The following is a 20930-nucleotide window of genomic DNA, read 5'->3' on the forward strand; positions in this document are numbered from 1 at the left end:
TAACACAAGTTGTGAATGTTGAATCTAAATTTTTGTCTAAAAACCTTTAAACAGGATGAATAGAACAGGAACAGTAAATAATAAAATATTTTAATATTAAATCAGTTTGCTATATATAATTTGAATGGGATGCATTAGGAATTGAGAGGAAATCAAACAAAGCCATATGGATTCAATAATTCAATTTTATTGTAAACCTATTATGGATAAATTTGACAATATCTGTTTAATTTGAAACAAGGCAATCAAGAATTCTGAGCATCTCGAAGAAACCTTTATATATGAAGAGCTAAACTCGAACAGAAGAGAAATAAACGTAATGAGTTAGAATTATCGCTACCATCATCAAAAAGAAATAGGCTTTGATGGAAAAGAACCAAAAAAGCATTGTTATGTCACAGTTTCGAACGATAATTCCAAACACAATACAGTCAGAATAATATCGATAAAAAAATAAATCCTACCAATGGAAAATATTATAGAATATTACAGTTATCTCACTATGCTTCACTCACTCTATAGAGTCAATCAGGTATCAAAGTAATTCTCATTATTTCCTCATATAACTAAATGAATCTCCATGAAGAATATTACAAGGTATCCTAATATTCACAGAATAATGAATTTTCAGCGTTTTAAAGACTGACAGTTCCGACATAATCAATAAACGGTTTCGTTAGTATTAAAAAATATATATTTTTTAGTTAAACGCATACCAGAAATGTAAAAATCATCAGTGGTTTATATTAAAACTGTGTCGTTATATTACAATGTGCGATAAATTGAAAAAACCCCGGGTGGCAAATAGAATTGGTCCTCTAGGAAACATAGGGGAGCTTTCTTATTACTATTTTTTCATTAAAAATTGTTTTAAGCTGAATTTCTAGTAATGCATTTTGTTTTTGTTGTTTTATGAAGTCTTGTTAAGTTTGGTTTTGGTGATTTGGCTATCGATCTCGTATAGTTCATGCAGCGGACCCAAATAAATAATTATTTTGTGTGTTACAGCTTAGGCCGCATTACTGAAATGTCATCTACCGTTTCTCTCTTATAATAATTAAACCTAACCCTACGTTTGTTTAAACTTGTACAATAAAGATCTAAGGAAATTTATAATATTCCTAAATACTATTCGCAAAAAGAAGTTGGTCATTTTAAACCTACATGCTAATATTCACAATGTTTCCTCATTATCAACTTACTAATATTAGGTTTCGCTAGGTTTTTCAGAACTCCCACAAAACATGTTTTGGTGAAGGACTATAATAAACAGTTCGTCAAAGTTTTGTTCGTCGCATTCACCATAAATATCTGGTAAACAGTTTCACTGACAATTGTTTATATATTTTCTTGTTTTTGATACAGCAGTCTCAAGGTAAGTCAACTTTTATGGTTCAATATATTTATTGCTATTATGTTTGTCATAATATCAACTTAATTTAGTAGTATTATCAGATTTGTCGACGAAATTTAATCTGGGTTTATTATCTTCTTGGCCAGATGATATTATTGATATTTTATCAGAAAGTACTAATGATTTAACTAATTTTACTTAAAACAACTTTAACTTGATTAAGATTAAGAAAAAATATGAAGTGATATTAAAGTAGACTCTTACTATTTTATTAATTTTGGTATATAATTTGTTTTGTCTGGCAAACAGTTACTGAATTTTGTTTAGTATTTATTCTGAAACAATAATCCCAAATCAAATCAATTTTCTACAGGTTTATATACTTATTGCTATTATTTTCCTCGGATTTGTCGACGAAATTTAATCTAACTTCTAACTAAATTATTGATATTCGTTAGAAAGTTCAATGAATTAATAAGTGCTACTTTAAAAACAATTCTAGAATTGTTTTTTTTTTCTGAAACAGAACAAGATAATGATAACAGTGAAGTATTAAAATAAAAATATAAGTTGACTTGATTTACTATGTTTGCTGTGAAAAAGAGCTTTTGATGGCATATTTTTCTTTTTGTTTCATCCTATTTCTAATATAGCAACCTCAAGGCAAATCAAGTTTCTCTAGTTGTCTATATTTATTGCTATTATTCTCGTGATATCAAGTTAATTTGGTTGTATTATCATATTAGTAGACAAAATGCAATCTGAGGTCAAATATTTATCACAAAAATTAATGAGTTAATATAAATTAACATTTTCTTACAATCTAAAAACAATTTTGAATTTAACATTTCTATATATTATAAATCCTCAATGGAAAATGTGACTGGAAATTGAAACACATTGGTTTAGACCAATTCATTGACTTTCATTATAATGTTCGTTACAAAAAAGTACCTTTGGCGTTGGTTTTTTAGATTGGAATACTGAACCGATGATTGTTTTATTTTAAAAATAATATATGACACATTTCTACGCACACTTAGTGACATTTATTGCATTGAACAATCGCAACATCAACCGTTTGTAATATCTCAAAGGTTTTGGCACTTGAATCACTAACGTTCCTTAGGATTGTGCAGGAGCAGGAACGTTGACATTTAAAAGCTGCACGTACGAGTTTTGTTTCGACACATATATTAACAAATGTACAGTGGCTGGGACCTCAGGAGCTTTTTATAGAGGGGGCAATGTCTTTATTATTGGGCTTTCGGAAATTGGGGCAGACATTATTAGAGATATGACTCATATCAGTTTTAACAACCGCTTCAAGCACCAACAACTGTCAAATCTTTGACCTTTATAATTATTTTTACAGTTATCTATCGTGAATTATTAGAAAGTACATTCTGCCTAAATTTTCGAAAACCTTTTCGGGTACTTATAGTTTAGAGAAATCAGGAAATGAAAAATCTACAGGTAATGGTAATCAACAGCGCCATCATGCCCTCGTCTCGTGTTGATGGATCTTAAATTGGGACTATCTCGGCCATGATATATCTACGACCAATCCTGTTATATAAAATCGTAAATTGTATATTACTCTTCATCAACGTCGTCTCTTAGTCCAGCCTTGAATTGTGGCGGGACCTGTTTCATGAAACAGTCGTCCAGGAACTGTCCCATGCTGCGGTATAAGTGTTTCTTGACGCCTCCCAAGCCGTGGGTTTCATCAGGATAAATCTAGAAATAAAGCGAATATTAAAAGGAGACTCTTATTTGTCTTTCTTAATTTCTGTGCGAATATTTATGTTAAAAACTGAATATGAAAAAAGCAAGATTACCTTTTCTATTTAGGAATTTTATCTACTTCAATCTAAGCACATAAAGATCATATATAAAGTCATATATTAGCTAATATTATGAAAGACTGATATTTAGGTTTCAGTAAATATTGAAACTATAGCCTATTCAAAATTTATTTGTAATAGGTCAATTGTAAAGTCCCCGGCCTACCATAGTAAAACACATATTTTTGGCAAATGGCAGGATTTGTCCTTTGCTTTAAAACAGGCCTCAGTTTCGGCAATCACCTCTTCATTTGACGAACATTTCTTCCCAGCGAGCATTCTTTTGAGATCTAAGAACAGAAAATAATCGCTGGGGGCCAGATTCGAAGCCCAATTCATGTATTTTGGTCATCGTTTTCACTGACTTGTGACACGGTGCATTGTCTTGGTGAAGCAGTACTTTCTTTGTCTTCAAATGCGGATGTTTTTCGGCGATTTCGTCCTTCAAACGGTCCAATAAAGCTATATGACACTGTTGATGGTCCTTCCTTTTTTAATGTAGTTAATGAAAATTATCTTATGCGCATCCCAAAATATAGACGCCATAACCTTGCAAGCCGACTGTTGCATTTTCCCACGCTTTGGAGCGGGTTCATCATGTGCAGTCCACTCGGATGACTGTCGATTGGATTTTGGAGTGAAATGATGGAGCCATGTTTCATCCATTGTCACATATCGATGCAAAAACTCGGGTTTATTACGCTTGATCATCTTCAAATGCTGCTCCGAATCATCAATTCACCGTTGTTTTTGGTCAAAAGTGAGCTCGCGCGGCAATCACTTTGCTTTTGTATGAGCTTTCTCATACCCAAATATTCGTGAATGATATGATGTCCACGTTCAGTTAATATCTTTAGAGTGTCAGCTATTTCATTCAATTGTGGATTTTTTAAATGTTTTCCTCGGTAACAATCTCTTTTAGGCGTTCACTGCATTCACTGTCTTCGGTGCTCATTTCACCACATCTAAAGATAGTATACCAATCCTTGATGGTTGATTTTCCTGGGGCAGTGTCCGGAAACTGGATCTAACTGGAACTATCCATGGATTTAATTCTAGTAGCGCCACCTATGTGTCAGGCTGGGAAATTTTCAATTGATCTGTTATATACGTCATCAAGATGTTTAATGTATTGTCTGCCCCAATTTTTGAATGCGTTTTAGAATCAGACAATATTCTCCTTCTCATTTTATTCTAGCTAAAAAGAGACAGAATGCTGTCTGATTAGTTCGAACACGTAAACGAATGAGCCTGTCAAAGTCGTCCAGTTGTCAGACGTATGCAAAATTCTTGAAAGCAATAGTGATAAGAGGTTATAACTCTAACCTATAAACTATTGTGGCTGTATAATTAACTGTAGTTTTTAGATGTAATATAATGGTAATATAAATTATGTTTGATAACATTTTTGTTCAATTGCTTTGTTTAAATTAGAATTTTGATGTATGTCAAAGCCAAACTGAACTAAACCTCAGAGTTGGTGCGGCAATGCAAGGTAAATTGCGTTTTGGCATCACAAATTTCGATGACGTATGTACAAATAAATTTGTATCATATCCCAATTTCCGTTTTTTAACTTTGTCAATTTAAAAGAGTTCAATCAAAGTTCATTGTCTTGAATTGCAAGAATTATTATTCAGAAGCTCTTAAAAACATTATTAGTAACTTTTTCTAGACGTTTATATGGACGAGAAAAATTAAAAAGAGAGAAAATGGTTTTTTAAAAAGTACGAATATAGATCAATGATTGGATCGTTTCTAAATTAACACCTTTCTTTTGAAATATAAATAGTAAACAACAAAATAGTGTTGCCATAATGCTCGAGTGATCGAAAAAGTTTTTTTTTTTGATGTATATATATATATATATATATATATATATATATATATATATATATATATATATTACCAATTTTGCTCAATAAATGCCTTTTTAAGATGGAAAAATGATTATAATATATGCACGACCTAATAATATCGCAAATCACTATCATTTAGGGATAGATTATCGACTTGAATTGTATAAAGGTCATTTAAAATAGATTGTTTCGGCAGATATTGATATTATATAAAAACTGATAGTCTAATATCAGTAATTTATCAGTTATCACTGTGGATTAATGTTCTACTTAGGTATTCTTAGAAAAGCCCTAAGTACAATATTTTCATTCTTATAAACACCATTAAAAAAACGTACAGGAATCTACTGAGGAAACGTAGTAAGTTATATTATTTTGTATTTTGATAAAGAAAAGTATTAATAAAATGTACAAAAGTAATAATCGAATAAGAACTGAACCTATACCAAAGCTTTTACGACTTTATCAGTAAAAATCAAGCCTCTAGAGCTAGTATCAAATATAAGGATGAATTTTGAGGACAACCAAAAAGTGATTGTTGTTTTCCAAATAGTTTTTTCGAAGATGTTTTAAACAAATTGTTTCAATTGATTCCATTGCTTTTGTTCTCAAATCCCGATATAAAAAAAACCGTATTAATAATGAAATTGCAAAATATAGGGCTTATATTATAATTGAAAGTAGGAAATGTTATATAATATTTCTAAAATGTGTTATTTTTATTATAAAATCTGTAAGATTATGTCCCAAATAATAATCATTGTAGAGCAAGGAAAAAAATTATTTTAGGTTAGGTATTAGTAGCATTATCTTACTTTACCTATGAAAACATACATTTGAAAAAGCTTAATCTTGTATAGTTAACCTTTAAAGTCCTTTAAATCAACTAAAACCACGTTTGAGAAACTCCCATATAAACATACGGTATTATATATACCATTCATGCTAAAATAATATATTATTTAAGAACTGAAGAGTAACTCTGGTAGTAAACTGGCAAAGTAAACTAAAAACTTGTTGCTTCAGCGGCTTCTCTTTATTCAGTCAGCTTCTTGCTGCAAAATTCCAAAGCTGATGGTGGAAACTGTAATCCATTAGAGCTTAACGCAACTAAGTAGTTTCGTGTTTTAATTTTTTTCCCTTTTTTGGATTAGAAATTAAACGTAAAAACGTCGAATTTTAAAAAGAAATTCATGAAGCAAACAGTACTGACATATATTACAAATTGTTATTAATATTGAATATATTTATTTTGATTAATGAACTGAAATTTCCTTAGTATTTGTTCTGATTCAACAATCTCAAAGCAAATGAATTTTCGACATTTTGACATATTTATTGCTATTACTTCTTGCATATCTCGCTTTCTCTAATTTCTGACCCTTCTGCCAACTTAAATCTTCTAGCTTGAAATTATTTTGTGGAAAACGATTTGTAATAAACCCGAGTTTTGCTTCGATATGTGACCATGGATGAAACATGGCTCCATCATTTCACTCCGAAGTCCTACCGACAGTCATCCGAGTGGACTGCACACTATGAACCCGCTCCAAAACGTGGGAAAACGCAATAGTCAGTTGGCAAGATTATGGCGTCTGTATTTTGGGATGCGCATGGAATAATTTTCATTGACTACCTTGAAAAAGAAGGAACATCAAAAGCGACTATTACATAGCGTTATTAGACCGTTTGAAAGACGAAATTGGCGAAAAACTGCCGCAATTGAAGAAATAGAAAGTGCTGCTTCACCAAGACACTGCACCGTGTCGCTAGTCAGTGGAAACGATGGCAAAAATCCATACATCTACCGTATTTTCCAGATCTGACCCCAGCGACTATTTCCTGTTCTCAGATCTCAAAAAAATGCTCACTGGGAAGAAATTTTCATCGAATGAAGAGGTGATCGCTGAAACTGAGGCCTATTTTGAAGCAAAGGACAAATCGTACTACAAAAAATGGCATCGAAAAGTTGGAGGGTTGCCATAATCAGTGTATCGCCCTTGAAGGGAATTATGTTGAATAAAAAAAACAAATTTTGCTAAAAAATGTGTTTTACTATGCTAGGCCGGGGACTTTTCAATTGATCTGTTAATTTGTATATTGATGCGAATATATTAAAATAAATTGCAATTAATAAATTAATTTAATGATTATACTAAGCATATCTCATGTAATTTCTAATAATTATTATGAAACTATTAAAAAATTTTATTATATAAATTAGTAAGTTTTTAGAGGTAATTAAATTTAATATTTATTTTAGTTTTAGACGACCTAAGTCCAAATATTTAATTAAATAAATGGGAGAACGTCAAGTTGGAGTTGAATTTATGATAATTTAACGAGTCTGTTATGGATATTAACTGACCTGTTGTCTGAATAGCGTGTCCGAATCCGACAGTGCTTTTACTAAGGCCATGCTTTGCTGAAGGTGCACATTGTCGTCAGCAGACCCGTGCACGAGATAGAACATTTTATCTTTTAGCTGGCCTGCTTTCTTGCTTACGTCCGCTTCGTCGTAACCCTTGTAATTTTCGGTCACGTTGGGTAAACCCATATACCGTTCCGTATATGCCGAATCTGGAAAAAAATGGTTATTTCATTAGTTTCATCAATATTTACGCTCGATCGCGATTCGGTATCGAAATATGCTCCGATAGCCGCCAGAAAATATACAGTTTTTGTCGTATAGGAAACCAAAATAAAGAGTCTTAGCTTTCCTATAAAAGCAGAGCAGGGGTTTAGAATCATATCAATGACTTTCGATGATATTTTGGTGTTTTTCGTAACTGATAGTCGAAAGTGAAGAGGTTTTTTTTTAGTTTTTATCTCAAATTTGTGTATGTATATTTTCTCAATTAGAGCGAGTTGAGTTTGGTAGGGCTTATGGAGACATCTTCACTATATATTGTTTAATATTTAGTTACTGATGCTAAATCACCGGGATAAGTTACACGATTGAGAAGTAGGTTTAAATGATAAAACTGTATTATCAAAATTAGAGTGTATAGCCCCAATTTTGGTTGGAAAACGAAAAACGAAGCTCATTTATGGATTAATGGTTATATTAACAATCTTCATTGTGGTATATGGAACGATGCCAGTCCATTATATCGACTACCTATGATTTACACTTATGTGATTTACATCGACTACCTGGAGAAGGACAAAACAGTCACAAGGCTGTATTATGCCGAATAATTGGGCCGATTCGACGCCAAAATGCGGAATAAACGGCCACAAACGGCGAAGAAAAAGTGCTCTTCCATCATGACAACGCATGGGCTCACACCTCCGCACTAGCCACGAACTGCTGACCCGTCCACCGTATTTTCCAGATTTGGCCCTGTGTTTCCGTTCGTTTTGTTCTTTCGCCGGGCAGAAATTAGAGTCGAATAAGGAAGTCATCGCCGCCACCGACACCCACTTTGCAGACCTAGTGAAAACGTATTTTTCAGACGCATGGCAAACTTCTGTTTACTTTACTGCCTGTAGGACCATATTATATTGGTTGCAGGAGATGATATCACAACTAAAGGGGGGTTTTATGTTTGATTGAGCTTCACAAATGATAAAAGCAAAAAGCTAATCATTCTTTAAGCATTTTCTAATATAAATAATGTGTTGATACAATTTAACACAAGTTTATGAAGAAGAAAGATTGTTTCCTTTAGTAGGTTTAAATCATTCCTCAATAAGCGTCTGTTTGCCCGATAGTACATTTAAAAAATCTAGAGTTCATGAGAGAAAATTCTTCTTCTACTGATTAATATGGTTGGTTGAGCTGGATTAGTTCTACAATTGTGACTATGCCCTCAAGAACCATATTATATTGGTTTCAGAATTGAAATTTGAATGGAAACTTTACTGATATTACGTCACAACTAAAGGAGAGCTCTATTGTTTGATTTTTTTTTCGACCGTGATCAACCACAAATAATAAAAATGGAGTTAGATTTATCCAGCTTTCCAAATGATAAAAGGAAAAAAGTGTAGTACATTTAAAAACCTAGAGTTCATGGAAGAAAATTCTTCTGCTACTGATTAACATGACAGGTTGGACTGGATTAGTCTTATTGTTTGTGACTTTATTTTGTGTTTTATCTTTCAAATACACGACCAAAAATATTTTGTATTTCGTATTTTAAATTCTTGCGAGATAATATTTAATTAAAGTAAATCATGTACTTTTTCCTACTCTGCTTATTATTAAATAGAAACATACAGAAACCTATAGAGAATTTGTAATTTGTAGTAACAAATTATTTCTGGATTTTTTTCCACTCATGATATGTTGACATTTTTGGCATATAGGATTGGTTTGTTCAATTAAGTCGTTATTAATTGTTTTTGCGTAAATGTTTTCCCAACATTATTTTTGACTTGTACGTATGCGGCCTTAATTGTTCGGAAAAATATAGGTATGGAGAGAGAAGAATTAAAAGAATAAACAAAGAGACTTAACACGTCTGACTATGACTGAATTATTGCTCATATCGTCGATTCAACAAGTCACCAGATTTTCACACAAAACAATTGAAAATTAAATTACAAGTTTGTGTATCAATTCGTACTAGTTAATTAAATTATATTTAGACTTTAGGTACTACATCACCTGACTGATGCGGCAGTTATTTTAGTCAATCCGTTCATTAGTGTTTGGTTTGAAATATGACGTTTACAATATAAGATTCTTATCTAAATTTCTATATTAGAATACTATACGATCAACACAAGTCAGTACCTCTTTTTTAAAATAAAATATTTTCAAGTAATTTAAGATTTTTTTTATATAATTCTCAAAAATTATAACTCGTTCAGTCATTATTACTTATATTTACATAATTTATTGTTGTTAACTAACGATGGTGTATATTATTTCTTTGAAACAAAGTTAATTAGATACCATTTAACAAGGGGACAGGGAATTATTCTCATGGCAAATGTAAAGTATCATTTATGTATATAACTTTATACATAACTATCAGATACGCTTTTGTGTTGTTCCAATAATTACTAAATACATTGTTTTAATAAATTAATTAACCAAGTTTAACTCTCTCTATTCTGTTCAGTGATACATGAGAAGAAATGATGCAAAACAATTCTCACCTCTTTTAGATTACGTTTTAAATGGAACTGATAACAAGCACGTCAAAGAAATGAAATAGCTCGAACATGTTAGGTTTCTTGAGGTAAATATTTCAAGTAAATTATGACGGAAATAGAGTTCAGTTCTCGAGTGCGTAGATTTGCTGATTTGGATTTGGAAGGGATAATAATGGAAGAGAAAAAAATCATGTTTATAGGCCACAATCTATTGTTAACTTCATGTGGATCCCAGGCCAAGGCCTCAGGTATAGTATAATGTGTTGATAGCCAACCCTTTGAGATTGCTTCTTTGGCATTGAAATCAATTATTTTATTTAACTTGATTCTCATGTGTCTGGGGATCCAGGTACGGGAAATACTTCTATGTAGTCAGCTTTAGTTTAGTGAAAACTAAATGTTTTATTACGAAAATTAAGGTTGAAAGACATTTAAAAATAATGATAATAACAATATGTTAAAAACTGTATAGATTAAGTTCAGCAGTTGAGTAAAACAAACGAAAAATAGTAGTAGTAGAAAAATTTAAACAGTTTAAAAACTGGAAAATATATATTTATAGTTTCTTAGTTGGCGTAAATTTGATATCATCAAGACTTATATGATAATCAGTGTAAATTCAAACAGTTTATGATTATTAAGGATCTGCTATTAAAAAGGAAATTATTCCGAGAAATAAAATTGTTTCTTATTGGAGTAAAAGAAAAAAGGGGGCCGCCTGTGAATTACCCAGTAAATAACAGCGTTACGACCTTCTGAAATGGTTGTTTTTCTTTGTTTTTACTGCAAGCCGCGTCCTGGTTTTTATAAAAACGATTATCCGTCATTCTCCCTCTCTATCTTGCGCTATACGCGTTTGTGAGGGTGTAAATTGAAAACAACTGGACATACTTACCATAAAGCTTCCAGTTGGTGACCGGTGCAACAGCGATGGCGCATTGGAACACACTTTTCGGACTGGCCAGAGCCAGTGAGGCGACAAATCCCCCATAACTCCATCCCCAAACGGCTACCTTCCTTCTATCGATAAAATGCTGCGTATCGCGTAAATATCTGTAAAAGAAACGGGGATATACATATAGCGACGCAATCGGGGCCGAAAAATCGATGCTAAAGGTTTAGGGTCACTTCTTTGGGGTTGACAAACAGTTCTCCAAACTCAAGCTTTAGTTCGTAATATATGAATGGCTGATGCAGCACAAGACAAAACGGATTTTTTGATTTTACTCTATCATACGAGGGTTGCTATTTATATTACTTGCTTTGTCACTACTAAGTGTTGTTAGATGCTATCAAGACGTTTTCTATTGAGACTTTACATTGTTGAACATGTTCTTCTTCAAAACATTTTGCAATATGAGCGTGATTTGTATTGTTCACATAATCTTCAACTATTTTTTATATTATTAATTGCATCCTAGATTAGATATGGTTAGTACAATCTTAATTTACAAATTAATTAATTATTACTATTATGTTGTAGTTGCATTAATAGATGAGCAAGGCGAGTACGGGATTAGTACATTAGTATTGCATTTCTCAAATTAAATTAAAACTACTTAAGCTAAAGCTTAGAATACACTTATATACTAAAGAAGTTCGTGTGGTTTGGTTTGCTTCAATTTTCTGATTTCCTCCGTCTATTCCAGCAAATGTATTGCTTCCAAGTTGCTGTGATTTAGCAACTTTATTCCATATTTTAAGGCGAAATATTCGATCATTTCGTGTATCAATTTTGAGGTCATCGTGCAGTAGAACTTTGGGATGCGTTGGATTACTGGTTTGATGTTTCAGTACAACCCCATATTTGCACCCCATGAGTCTATATTAGCTTTATGATTGACTGATAAACCAATATATTTTATGTTAGGTCAAGTTTAGAATACCAACGACGAACCAATACAGTTGCTTGACTTTGAGTCTAATCTGCTCTGCTTTTTGTCTAACATGATGTTTTCAATTTAATCTGGTCAATCTGCTTCCATTATTTTATATGCCCATAAAATTTGAGCTTGCATTTTTTTAAACCGAATATATATTGCTAGACTTCTCCACTTTCTTATTTGTCTTTAGCCTCTATGTTCCTTCTTCAGTGTGTTTTGGGGCTAAAGTTTTTCTAATAATTTTTCTTTCGTTTTTTTGTATTTCTGCAATGTTCCTCTTTATGTTAACAAATTAATTAGATTTGTTTTGTTCGTAATTTAATTTTGTGGTACCGACTCAAAACTGATTAGTTGGTAGTAGTTAAAATAATATTTTAAATGGATAAATAGGTTTAGGTAGGTATTAAGCTAAATTGTGTATATAGTAGAATATAAAATACGTGTAGTAAATAGGTTAAATAAATTTTTTGCTTATTTTTATTTAGTTATTACAACGATTATTATGTACATATTTTATTTTAAAACTTTTTTTTGTGCTAAAAATCTAAGTTTGATTATTTTTTACTTTTTAGTGAGTTCCTCACATATTTTTTAAATCGGTGCAATTTTTTTGCTAAAAATATTTTTTAGTGCTAGATACTTACTCAATATATTACCCAGTTATTTTATTAAATATTACAACGGATAGCTCAAGTAAAAGTGCAGCCCGTATGACTAAAAATAGGAACAAACAATGATTGAAAATAAGGAATGCTTCAGGCTCCGGGGTCCACTATCCAGTTTAGGTGATTTGGCAAATGTTGGGAATCGAAGCCGCGACCTCCACGTGTTCACTTAGTGTTCTAACCGTTACACCATAGAAACAGCTAGCTGCAAAGTTTCTAGGACTTCTCATATCATGTGGTTAATGCTTAAAAATCCAACTGAATACCTTCTACACTGAAGTACTTCTGATTTTTAGTCACGTCACTTAAAAATAACATTATACAGGAGTATCTGATTATTTTCGATAAAAAATATGTGAAAACTATGAAATTTGAGAGTTTTCATCAATTTGCCTCCTTCCTCTCGAGAGATCCTGACTTGGTACCAATAGGACCACCTCGGAAATGCACTCTTTCGAATAAGAAAGAATTTTGAAAATCGGTCAATAATTGACGGAGAAATCGGCGAATATATATTAAAAACAATATATATATATATATATATATATATATACAGCCGAACATAGAACCTCCTCCTTTTTGAAGATGGTTAAAAAGGGTAAAGGCGCTATAGACCAGTGTGGTTGTATATGCCAGGATATATGTTAAGCTGTTTTATATTTAATTATTTTAAATTTATATAACATACATTATATTTATAAAAATATTTATTTTAAAATTTTGCATATTTACATTGACATATATTTTTATTTTATACTTTTTATATTTACATTAATTTACTAAATGTTATCAAGATTTCTATTTGCCTTGTATTCTAAATATTATGGGCTGGTAAAGTGTAACATCAGATACTAAATAAAATCTTAAACCTATGAAATGCCTTTACAAAAACATATTTTCTTTACAGATTCGTGCAATAGTCAATCAAATGCAGCCTAATAGCGATTTCGGCGCCTTCACTGCGAAGACCACACAAAACAATTCTCCAATTTTATGTAGTAAGTTAACATTCTATATTAGTCTATGGGTATGGATAAAACCCAAAAAATAATTTAGCCTTTTAAAAATAAAGAAGCCTTTAATTTATAACGGAAATCCTCAAAAATTACTTCACAATCCCTATATTTTGACACTTCAGTCAACGTATTTTAGTTCATTTATCTAAATCAGCTGGCGCATTCCCTTCAGGAGTCGTGTGTACGCCACCGGGTCCTTTCGGCCCGAACTAATTCCCCTAAACTTGCCAAGCAAATAGACCCAGTTTACAAAGAAAATTAATAATGACGGTGCTCGGGCCATCTAGATCGAGTTCTAGAGTAATATCGTTACGTAAATTTTGTCTAGGATCGTTTGTTAATCGGCTACGGTGTCAGATCACCAGAGATAATTGATTTTTAATACTCTCCTTACACTTTGGATGGCTGTTTTTATGGCGAATTTATACCCTGTATTAGACAATACACATACATGTTTTAGGTGTTTTAATAATATAAATATTTTTAATTTGACGCTTGCAATACAATATCCTTCATGGATAAAATATACAATGAAAATTATTACAAGCACATGCCAAAATACAGACGCCATAACCTTGCAAGACGACTGTTGCGTTTCCCACGATTTGGAGCGGGTTCATCGTGATCATTGTCACATATCGACGCAAAAACTCGGGTTTATTACGCTTGATCATCTTCAAACATTGCTCAGAATCATCAACTCGTCGTTGTTTTTGGTCAAATGTGAGCTCGCGCGGCACGCACTTTGCACAGAGCTTTTTCATACCCAAATATTCATGAATAATATGATGTACACGTTCAGTTGAGATCTTTAGAGTGTCTGCTATTTCATTCAACTTCAATTTCCGGTCAATCAAAATCATTTTGTGGATTTTTTAAATGTTTTCATCGGTAACAACCTCTTTTGGGTGTCCACTGCGTTCACCGTCTTCGGTGCTCATTTCACCACCTCTAAATTCCCTTCAAAAAGCAATATTTTATCTACACGCGAAATTTCTTTTTACTAATTTTTTTCGCAATAACAAAAGTTGCTTCACTCAAAATGCTATAATTCACAAACTAATAATCCGACAGCTGTCAAATCTATACACGCATCTTTTGAGGGTTAGGACTAACTAAAAAACATATGGATTTAATTCTAGTAGCGCCATCTATGTGTCAGATTGAGAAACATGATTAATTTAATATATTTCGGTCAAATTTCGACCAGAGTACGATTAACTGCTACTCTAGCTTAAGTAGACTAATTTAATTCTAATTTGGAAAATACATACCGATACAATGGAATTATACTAAATACATTAATATGTACATTAAGATTGTATTAAAGGTAATGTAAGATGCGATAAAAGAAGTTTACAATTCAACTACATAAGAATATGCGACTTGGTTCTCTTGAGTTTGCGTGCTATTTCATACAAGAATTGTTCTACTTGGAATAGAAAAATAACCTACATATAAATAATATAAATATTTTATCTTAACAATTTTTTTAACGAATTCTCCCATTCATCTGTATTCCCAGGAGTGCATATTATAAATAACATTAATACAATCCCTTCAGATATTTTACAGGAAAAAAAAATAGAAAATCCCTACAGGACTAAAACTCCACATCCATCATTACGAGGGATAATAAATGAACATCCAGTAACTAGGGTGCAAAGCAAAAGCCCCTTTGTTACAATAATCACCGTTATTACCCTTTGGATTATACTATGTGAACAAATTTTGATTAATGTTATTAGGGCAATTTGGTTTTGTAATTATGCTGTCGACGTACGATGTTTTAATCAATTAATATGTGGTTCAGCGGGCTTTATTTTTATTTTGGGGTACATATAAAAATATATGAGTGAAATATATTGTGAATGCATTTTTAAGTTTTTTATAAACTGACGACTTTAATTAATAATTTTCCACAATATTTTTATTGTCTATGTTACATGGTAACATTTTCTTGCATTACTATATGTCTTGTTAAATTTTTATTCCTCCTTTAAGACGTTGTAAAATGGATTTTTTATAACATCTTTATTAGATACGCTTACTATAATCTTAATTATAAATTAATTTATTATTACATTTCATTTGTACTTGGATTGTAATTCACAAGCAAGACGAGAGCGAGAAAATACATCATTATGTATTCCTCAATTATAAAATTATAATAACTTATAGCTATAGTTTATACTAAAGTATTACACTTTATATAAGTTCGTATGGTTTGGTTCGCTTCAATCTCCTGACATTCTGCGCGCTGTCCAGTAGGTATATTGCTTCCACGTTAGTATGATTCTATATATAATGAATCCTCATTCGTGTTTCAAGGCGAAATCTTGGAAAACTTCGCAAATCCATTTGATTTTCACGTCATCGTGCAGTTCTTCGTTGGTTACGTAGCGATAAGCATTGGTAATCAATCGAAGAACCTTGTTTTGACAGTGTTGGATGACTAGTTGATTTGAATTTTTAGTGCAACCCCATATTTGTTCCCCATAGGTCCAAATTGGCTTTATAATTGTCTTATAAATCAACCTCTTTGATTTTAGATCGAGTTAGGATTATCTTCCGACTAACACATCTAGTTGTTTTATTTTGGTTGTAATGTGTTTTGCTTTTTGTCTAACATGATGTTTCTAATTTAATTTACCATCAAGATGATTTTCGAGGTAATTAGCTGATTCTGCTTGACGAATCGGGCATCCATTGAGTGATATAATTAAGCTTTTATTATTTCGCCGCAATACATAACTAACGTGGACAGATTTGGAGCTATTAGGTTGAATTTTCCAATTTTTGTTCATTTGTAAATTTTGTTGATTACCACTGTACAATGGAAATGACATATCACTTTCTAATTAATTTTTTATAAAACTAGTTATCACAATTTATTATATTAAATCAATTTAAAAAAAAGTCTCACTGTGACAGTGCATCTAACACTGCCGTGATCAGGATTCGAACCTGGGTTACTACGGCCACAACGTAGGGTCCTAACCACTAGACGATCACGGCTATTGGAGGCTTGAGTGCTTGTTATTGAATAAATCAATAAATTTATAGCCACGCTTTTATTTTATATATGTTTTTATTTTAAAATCTTAATACTTTCATTTAATAAAGAAAAATATATTTCAGAATGATTTATCAAATATTGGCTATTCAAGCGATTTAGTCTGCTGGAAGTTAAGCGTACCGACTCAATTTAATATCATCATTTCGTTTCTTGTTAAAAAAAAACAACGTAAGAGAACAATCAATATCAATTTTCAATGTTGAATGATATCAGAACAGTTGTTGGCGCAGTAGTCAAGGTAACAGGACGTTACGATATAACTTGGGTTCGAATACTGATCGTAAATATATGTTTGTGATTCTTTATAATTATGTTTATCCAAAAGGCAAGCGTGTAAAATCTGACAATGACAATGATCCAAGTTACGTCAGTAATTAGGCTGGGTAAGACCAGATGTTTTCTAGGATGTGGGGATTTCTTCGAATACTGATCGGGCATGCTCGTAAATTTATGTTTGTGATTCTTTATAATTATATTTGCCCAAAAGGCAAGCGTATAAAATCTGACAATGAAAATTATCCCAGTTACGCCAGTAATTAGGCTGGGTAAGACCGGATGTTTTCTTGGATGATCTTTAAGTTGGTCACTAGCCAGTCGGTAGGCTTAATGCCGAGTTCAGGCCCATATTAAGCAATATTTCCAGTCTAGATAAACCCTAGTTGGTAAAAATTATAGTTTAAAATATAATAAAACATATATTGAGAATATTGCTGTGAAGGGCTATATTTATGAAATATATTGGTATGTCATTATATTAATTGTCTTATTCTAAGCTAAATTTGAGCAGAACCCTGTAACTATTACATAGTAACCTAAAGTAAAAGCCTAGTAACTATTATTAGTTATTATTTAGGGCGAGAGGTCACTAAAGACGGATTATAGTCACATAGATGTATAGTCGTGCACTATTGGAATTTGAAAAGACTTAAACTTTAGAAAAATCCATACATGGTATATGACAGTTTGAGTGGAACAATGAAATTCCGAAGTTCATCAAAGGAGAACTGGCGGACGAATATCAGTTAGCCAAATAAAGAAACAGTTATACTCACAAATACTTTATCTATAACTATAAACTGTCCGGATGGCACAACCCAATTTGGTTTCTTTTTGAGTAAGGAGTTCTCTGCTCATGATGAATGGGGTTGATTAGCGATACTTAATTTGTAGTATTAGTTTTCGTTTGAAAACAATCTCGTTTTCATCAATAAATTTTTTGAATATCACTGTCATCTTAATGGTTTCATAAATCAACAAAATTGAGTAATTGGTTAGTGGTTAAGTTATTAGAACCAAAGCCAAAACACTAAAAACAACTGGTTATATTTATTGTGAGATGTTTGTTTTGTTATGTTATTTTAACTGGCTAATGGTTTTAAAGAAATGTGACGCATTGTGACCACCATGAGCACAGACTTGACTGTCGCTAACAAAGAGAGACAAGGATAACACAAGAACCTCAGTATGTTTTTGTAAAGAACTAATGCTGTTATGGAGCAGTATATTATCAATAGTGACATAAAGTGACTATAGAAACAATATTCTTCCTTGAATATTGCGTTGATTCTTGATAATAGATAAAAGAATAAGACTTACTCTGTAACTTCCAGTTGATCAGCAACTTCTACCGATCCCAATTTGTAATAAACCTTGTGTAGAAGCTGATGACCCTGACCTCCGGATCCGCGACCGTCAATTTGAGCGATAATAAAATCTTTGTTACCTGAAAAACACTTAATATTTTTAATAACATATAATAGCAAACATACGCATTCAAAAGCATTTAATGTTACGTTAAAATTCGCTTAAAAATCCGATTAACAGCAAGACCGAGAGAGATTGCACGTCGATTGAATGCTAATGAGCTCTATTAGAGGGATCGAACCTGTCAGATACGTGTTCCAATCTATTTTCCATCTCTCGGTAACTAATTGACTGCCTGGACCTCCGTAGACTTGGACGACAAGAGGATATCTCGTTATCTCGTCCTCGCGCAGTCCAGGGGGCAGATGTAATCTGAAAACACGAATAATTTGGATAAGTCCCCACCGAATTTAATCTCAATCAATTCCATCTTAAAAGTGAATAATTTGCTAATGTAAACTGACTTAATAGTTTCTTACACTTCAGTATCACTGTATACTAATTTTCGGTTAATAATAGCGAACATGACAAACAAAAAATCGTATTAGCTCTAGATTTGTGATACAAGAAAGTTTTAAATATTTCTTTTTACATATTTTAAAGTCTCCTTTTTACCAACTATGGGTTTATCTGGACTGGATCTACTATTTAACGTGGACTCCTAACCACGGTCGTTGGCATTAAGCCTACCGACTGGCCAGTGACCAACTTAGAAATCATTCCAGAAGACATCCGGTCTTACCCGGCCTGGTTACTGGCGTGACTGGGATCATATTCCTTGTCTGATTTTACACTCTTTCCTAGGATAATCACAAATATTAAACAATCACAAACATAAATGTATAAGGATTATCCCAGCAGGATTCCAACCCGCGGCTATCGCAACAGTAGGAGGACGGTACTGTTGCCTTTACCACTGCGCCAAATATTAATTATATTTGTTAACAACATGTAAAGTGTGATTGTTTCTACATTTTTGAAAAAAGACCTACTAATTTTTTGGGTTTTCTCTCGTATACCTTTAAATCCAGTACTAAATAATCTGCAGGCATTGCTTTACTCCACAAGCCTCACAGAACATATTTTACTCACAATCCATACTTTACGCGTCTGAATCAATAGATGGCCGGTAGTAAAAGATGATTTTTTGTATACTTTTAAGTAAACTGACGTAAACTTTTTAGATAAACCCTTTATTATCTCCTACAAGAAGTTTTCAAACTGGTTTATTATGTCATATTATTGCCAAGTTTCAACTCCTAATTGTTATATAAATAATAAGCCTTTCATTAAAATCTTCATCAAAAATTGAATGGAAATACATAATATTTGTATATTCACAGATAATTTCCCTTAACCTATAGAAAAGAAAAATATTGAAATTTGCAGTTGCTCAGCGCATATTAGAATCTTAAAAAAAAGATACGTAAGTACAAATATAGTATTTTTTTTCAAAGGAAGTAGATAGATAGGTTTGAAAATTGAAAATTATAACACATGTTTTACGGCAGATGCTTCTGAAGCAGACGAATCTGTGTCAACCTCATGCTGATAATAACCAGACAGTATAACACCAAAAACATTAAGAATTAAGTGAATATATGGTGATGTTGTAAGCAAGAGTTGTACATATTTTTATTATGCTGCTATTATGTTATGTTATCAAAATGTTATTTACCGGTACGAGGAACCTATTTTATGGTTTATGCGCGAAACTTTTTGTCCAACATTTAATTTATTGGCAAAACAATGTATAAAACCAAATTTAATGAAAATTGTAACTCAGATATTATGTATACATATGCTTTGCGCGCCCTCAGGTGGTTTAGAACAAACTTGGCTAGAGCTTTATAGATCACATTCTAAATCTGTTTATGTCTTCTATCGAACTTTTTTCTATACTCACTACTGACTATTCCATAATTATTTGGAAAGATATCGAGATGCTAGTGGAGAAAATTGATTTTCAGGGACCAGCTCAATTGATGGTTTTTGTGTTCAGCTGTGGGTAGATATCATCTCTTTTGTGTCTTAATAATTTATATAAAATTCTCTTGATAGTTTTCTAACCGACAGAGGTATTTTTTGCAGGCCAGTCTGCTTAAATAGTATGTAAAATTTTATTGCTATCGCCACATATATCATACATATAACTAACAGTATTTGATGTAGCTTAATTGCATTCCTAAGGTTACAGCAATCATTTTTAGATCACAGAATTTTCAATTATGTTCAGCCTAGTTGATTGAATCATGTTTGACTGCTTTGACTGTTTAACTGCATGACTCCTTCATTATTGAATAAGAGCAGACGATTGCTGTCGTGAAGCGATACAACTTGATATGGAGATGTCTGTGAATAGCCTTCATTTAGTTCATTAAGTTAGATCAGGTTTCAAGTAAAAATTTTTCATGAAAAATTTTTGTCTATAGTTCGAGAACTTGAAATCATACCGAATACGATTTCAGTGTTAT

General features: G+C 32.1%; 1 protein-coding gene and 1 non-coding gene across 5 annotated transcripts in view; both read right to left on the bottom strand.

Moving 5' to 3' along the window:
- Positions 1-167: 167 nt before the first annotated feature.
- The window catches only part of Dpp10 (Dipeptidyl peptidase 10), a 226586-nt gene continuing 205823 nt past the window's right edge, over positions 168-20930 (bottom strand). For all 4 annotated transcript variants that reach the window (XM_076411348.1, XM_076411349.1, XM_076411351.1 and 1 more), the window contains 5 exons: positions 18698-18828; positions 18409-18535; positions 11065-11222; positions 7429-7640; positions 168-3094 (listed from right to left, as the gene is read on the bottom strand). In XM_076411348.1, coding sequence (XP_076267463.1) covers positions 2951-3094; positions 7429-7640; positions 11065-11222; positions 18409-18535; positions 18698-18828 — 772 coding nt within the window. In that variant the 3' untranslated portion in view covers positions 168-2950. The remainder of the gene's footprint in view (positions 3095-7428; positions 7641-11064; positions 11223-18408; positions 18536-18697; positions 18829-20930) is intronic.
- TRNAH-GUG (transfer RNA histidin (anticodon GUG)) lies at positions 16680-16751 on the bottom strand. Its single transcript has one exon. It is a non-coding gene; the product is annotated as a tRNA-His (tRNA).

Source organism: Rhynchophorus ferrugineus, unplaced genomic scaffold (genome assembly GCF_030347505.1).
Source record: "Rhynchophorus ferrugineus isolate W39M unplaced genomic scaffold, kcgeb_rfMv2 rfM8, whole genome shotgun sequence".
In the NCBI taxonomy this organism is placed as follows: Eukaryota; Metazoa; Arthropoda; class Insecta; order Coleoptera; family Curculionidae; genus Rhynchophorus; species Rhynchophorus ferrugineus.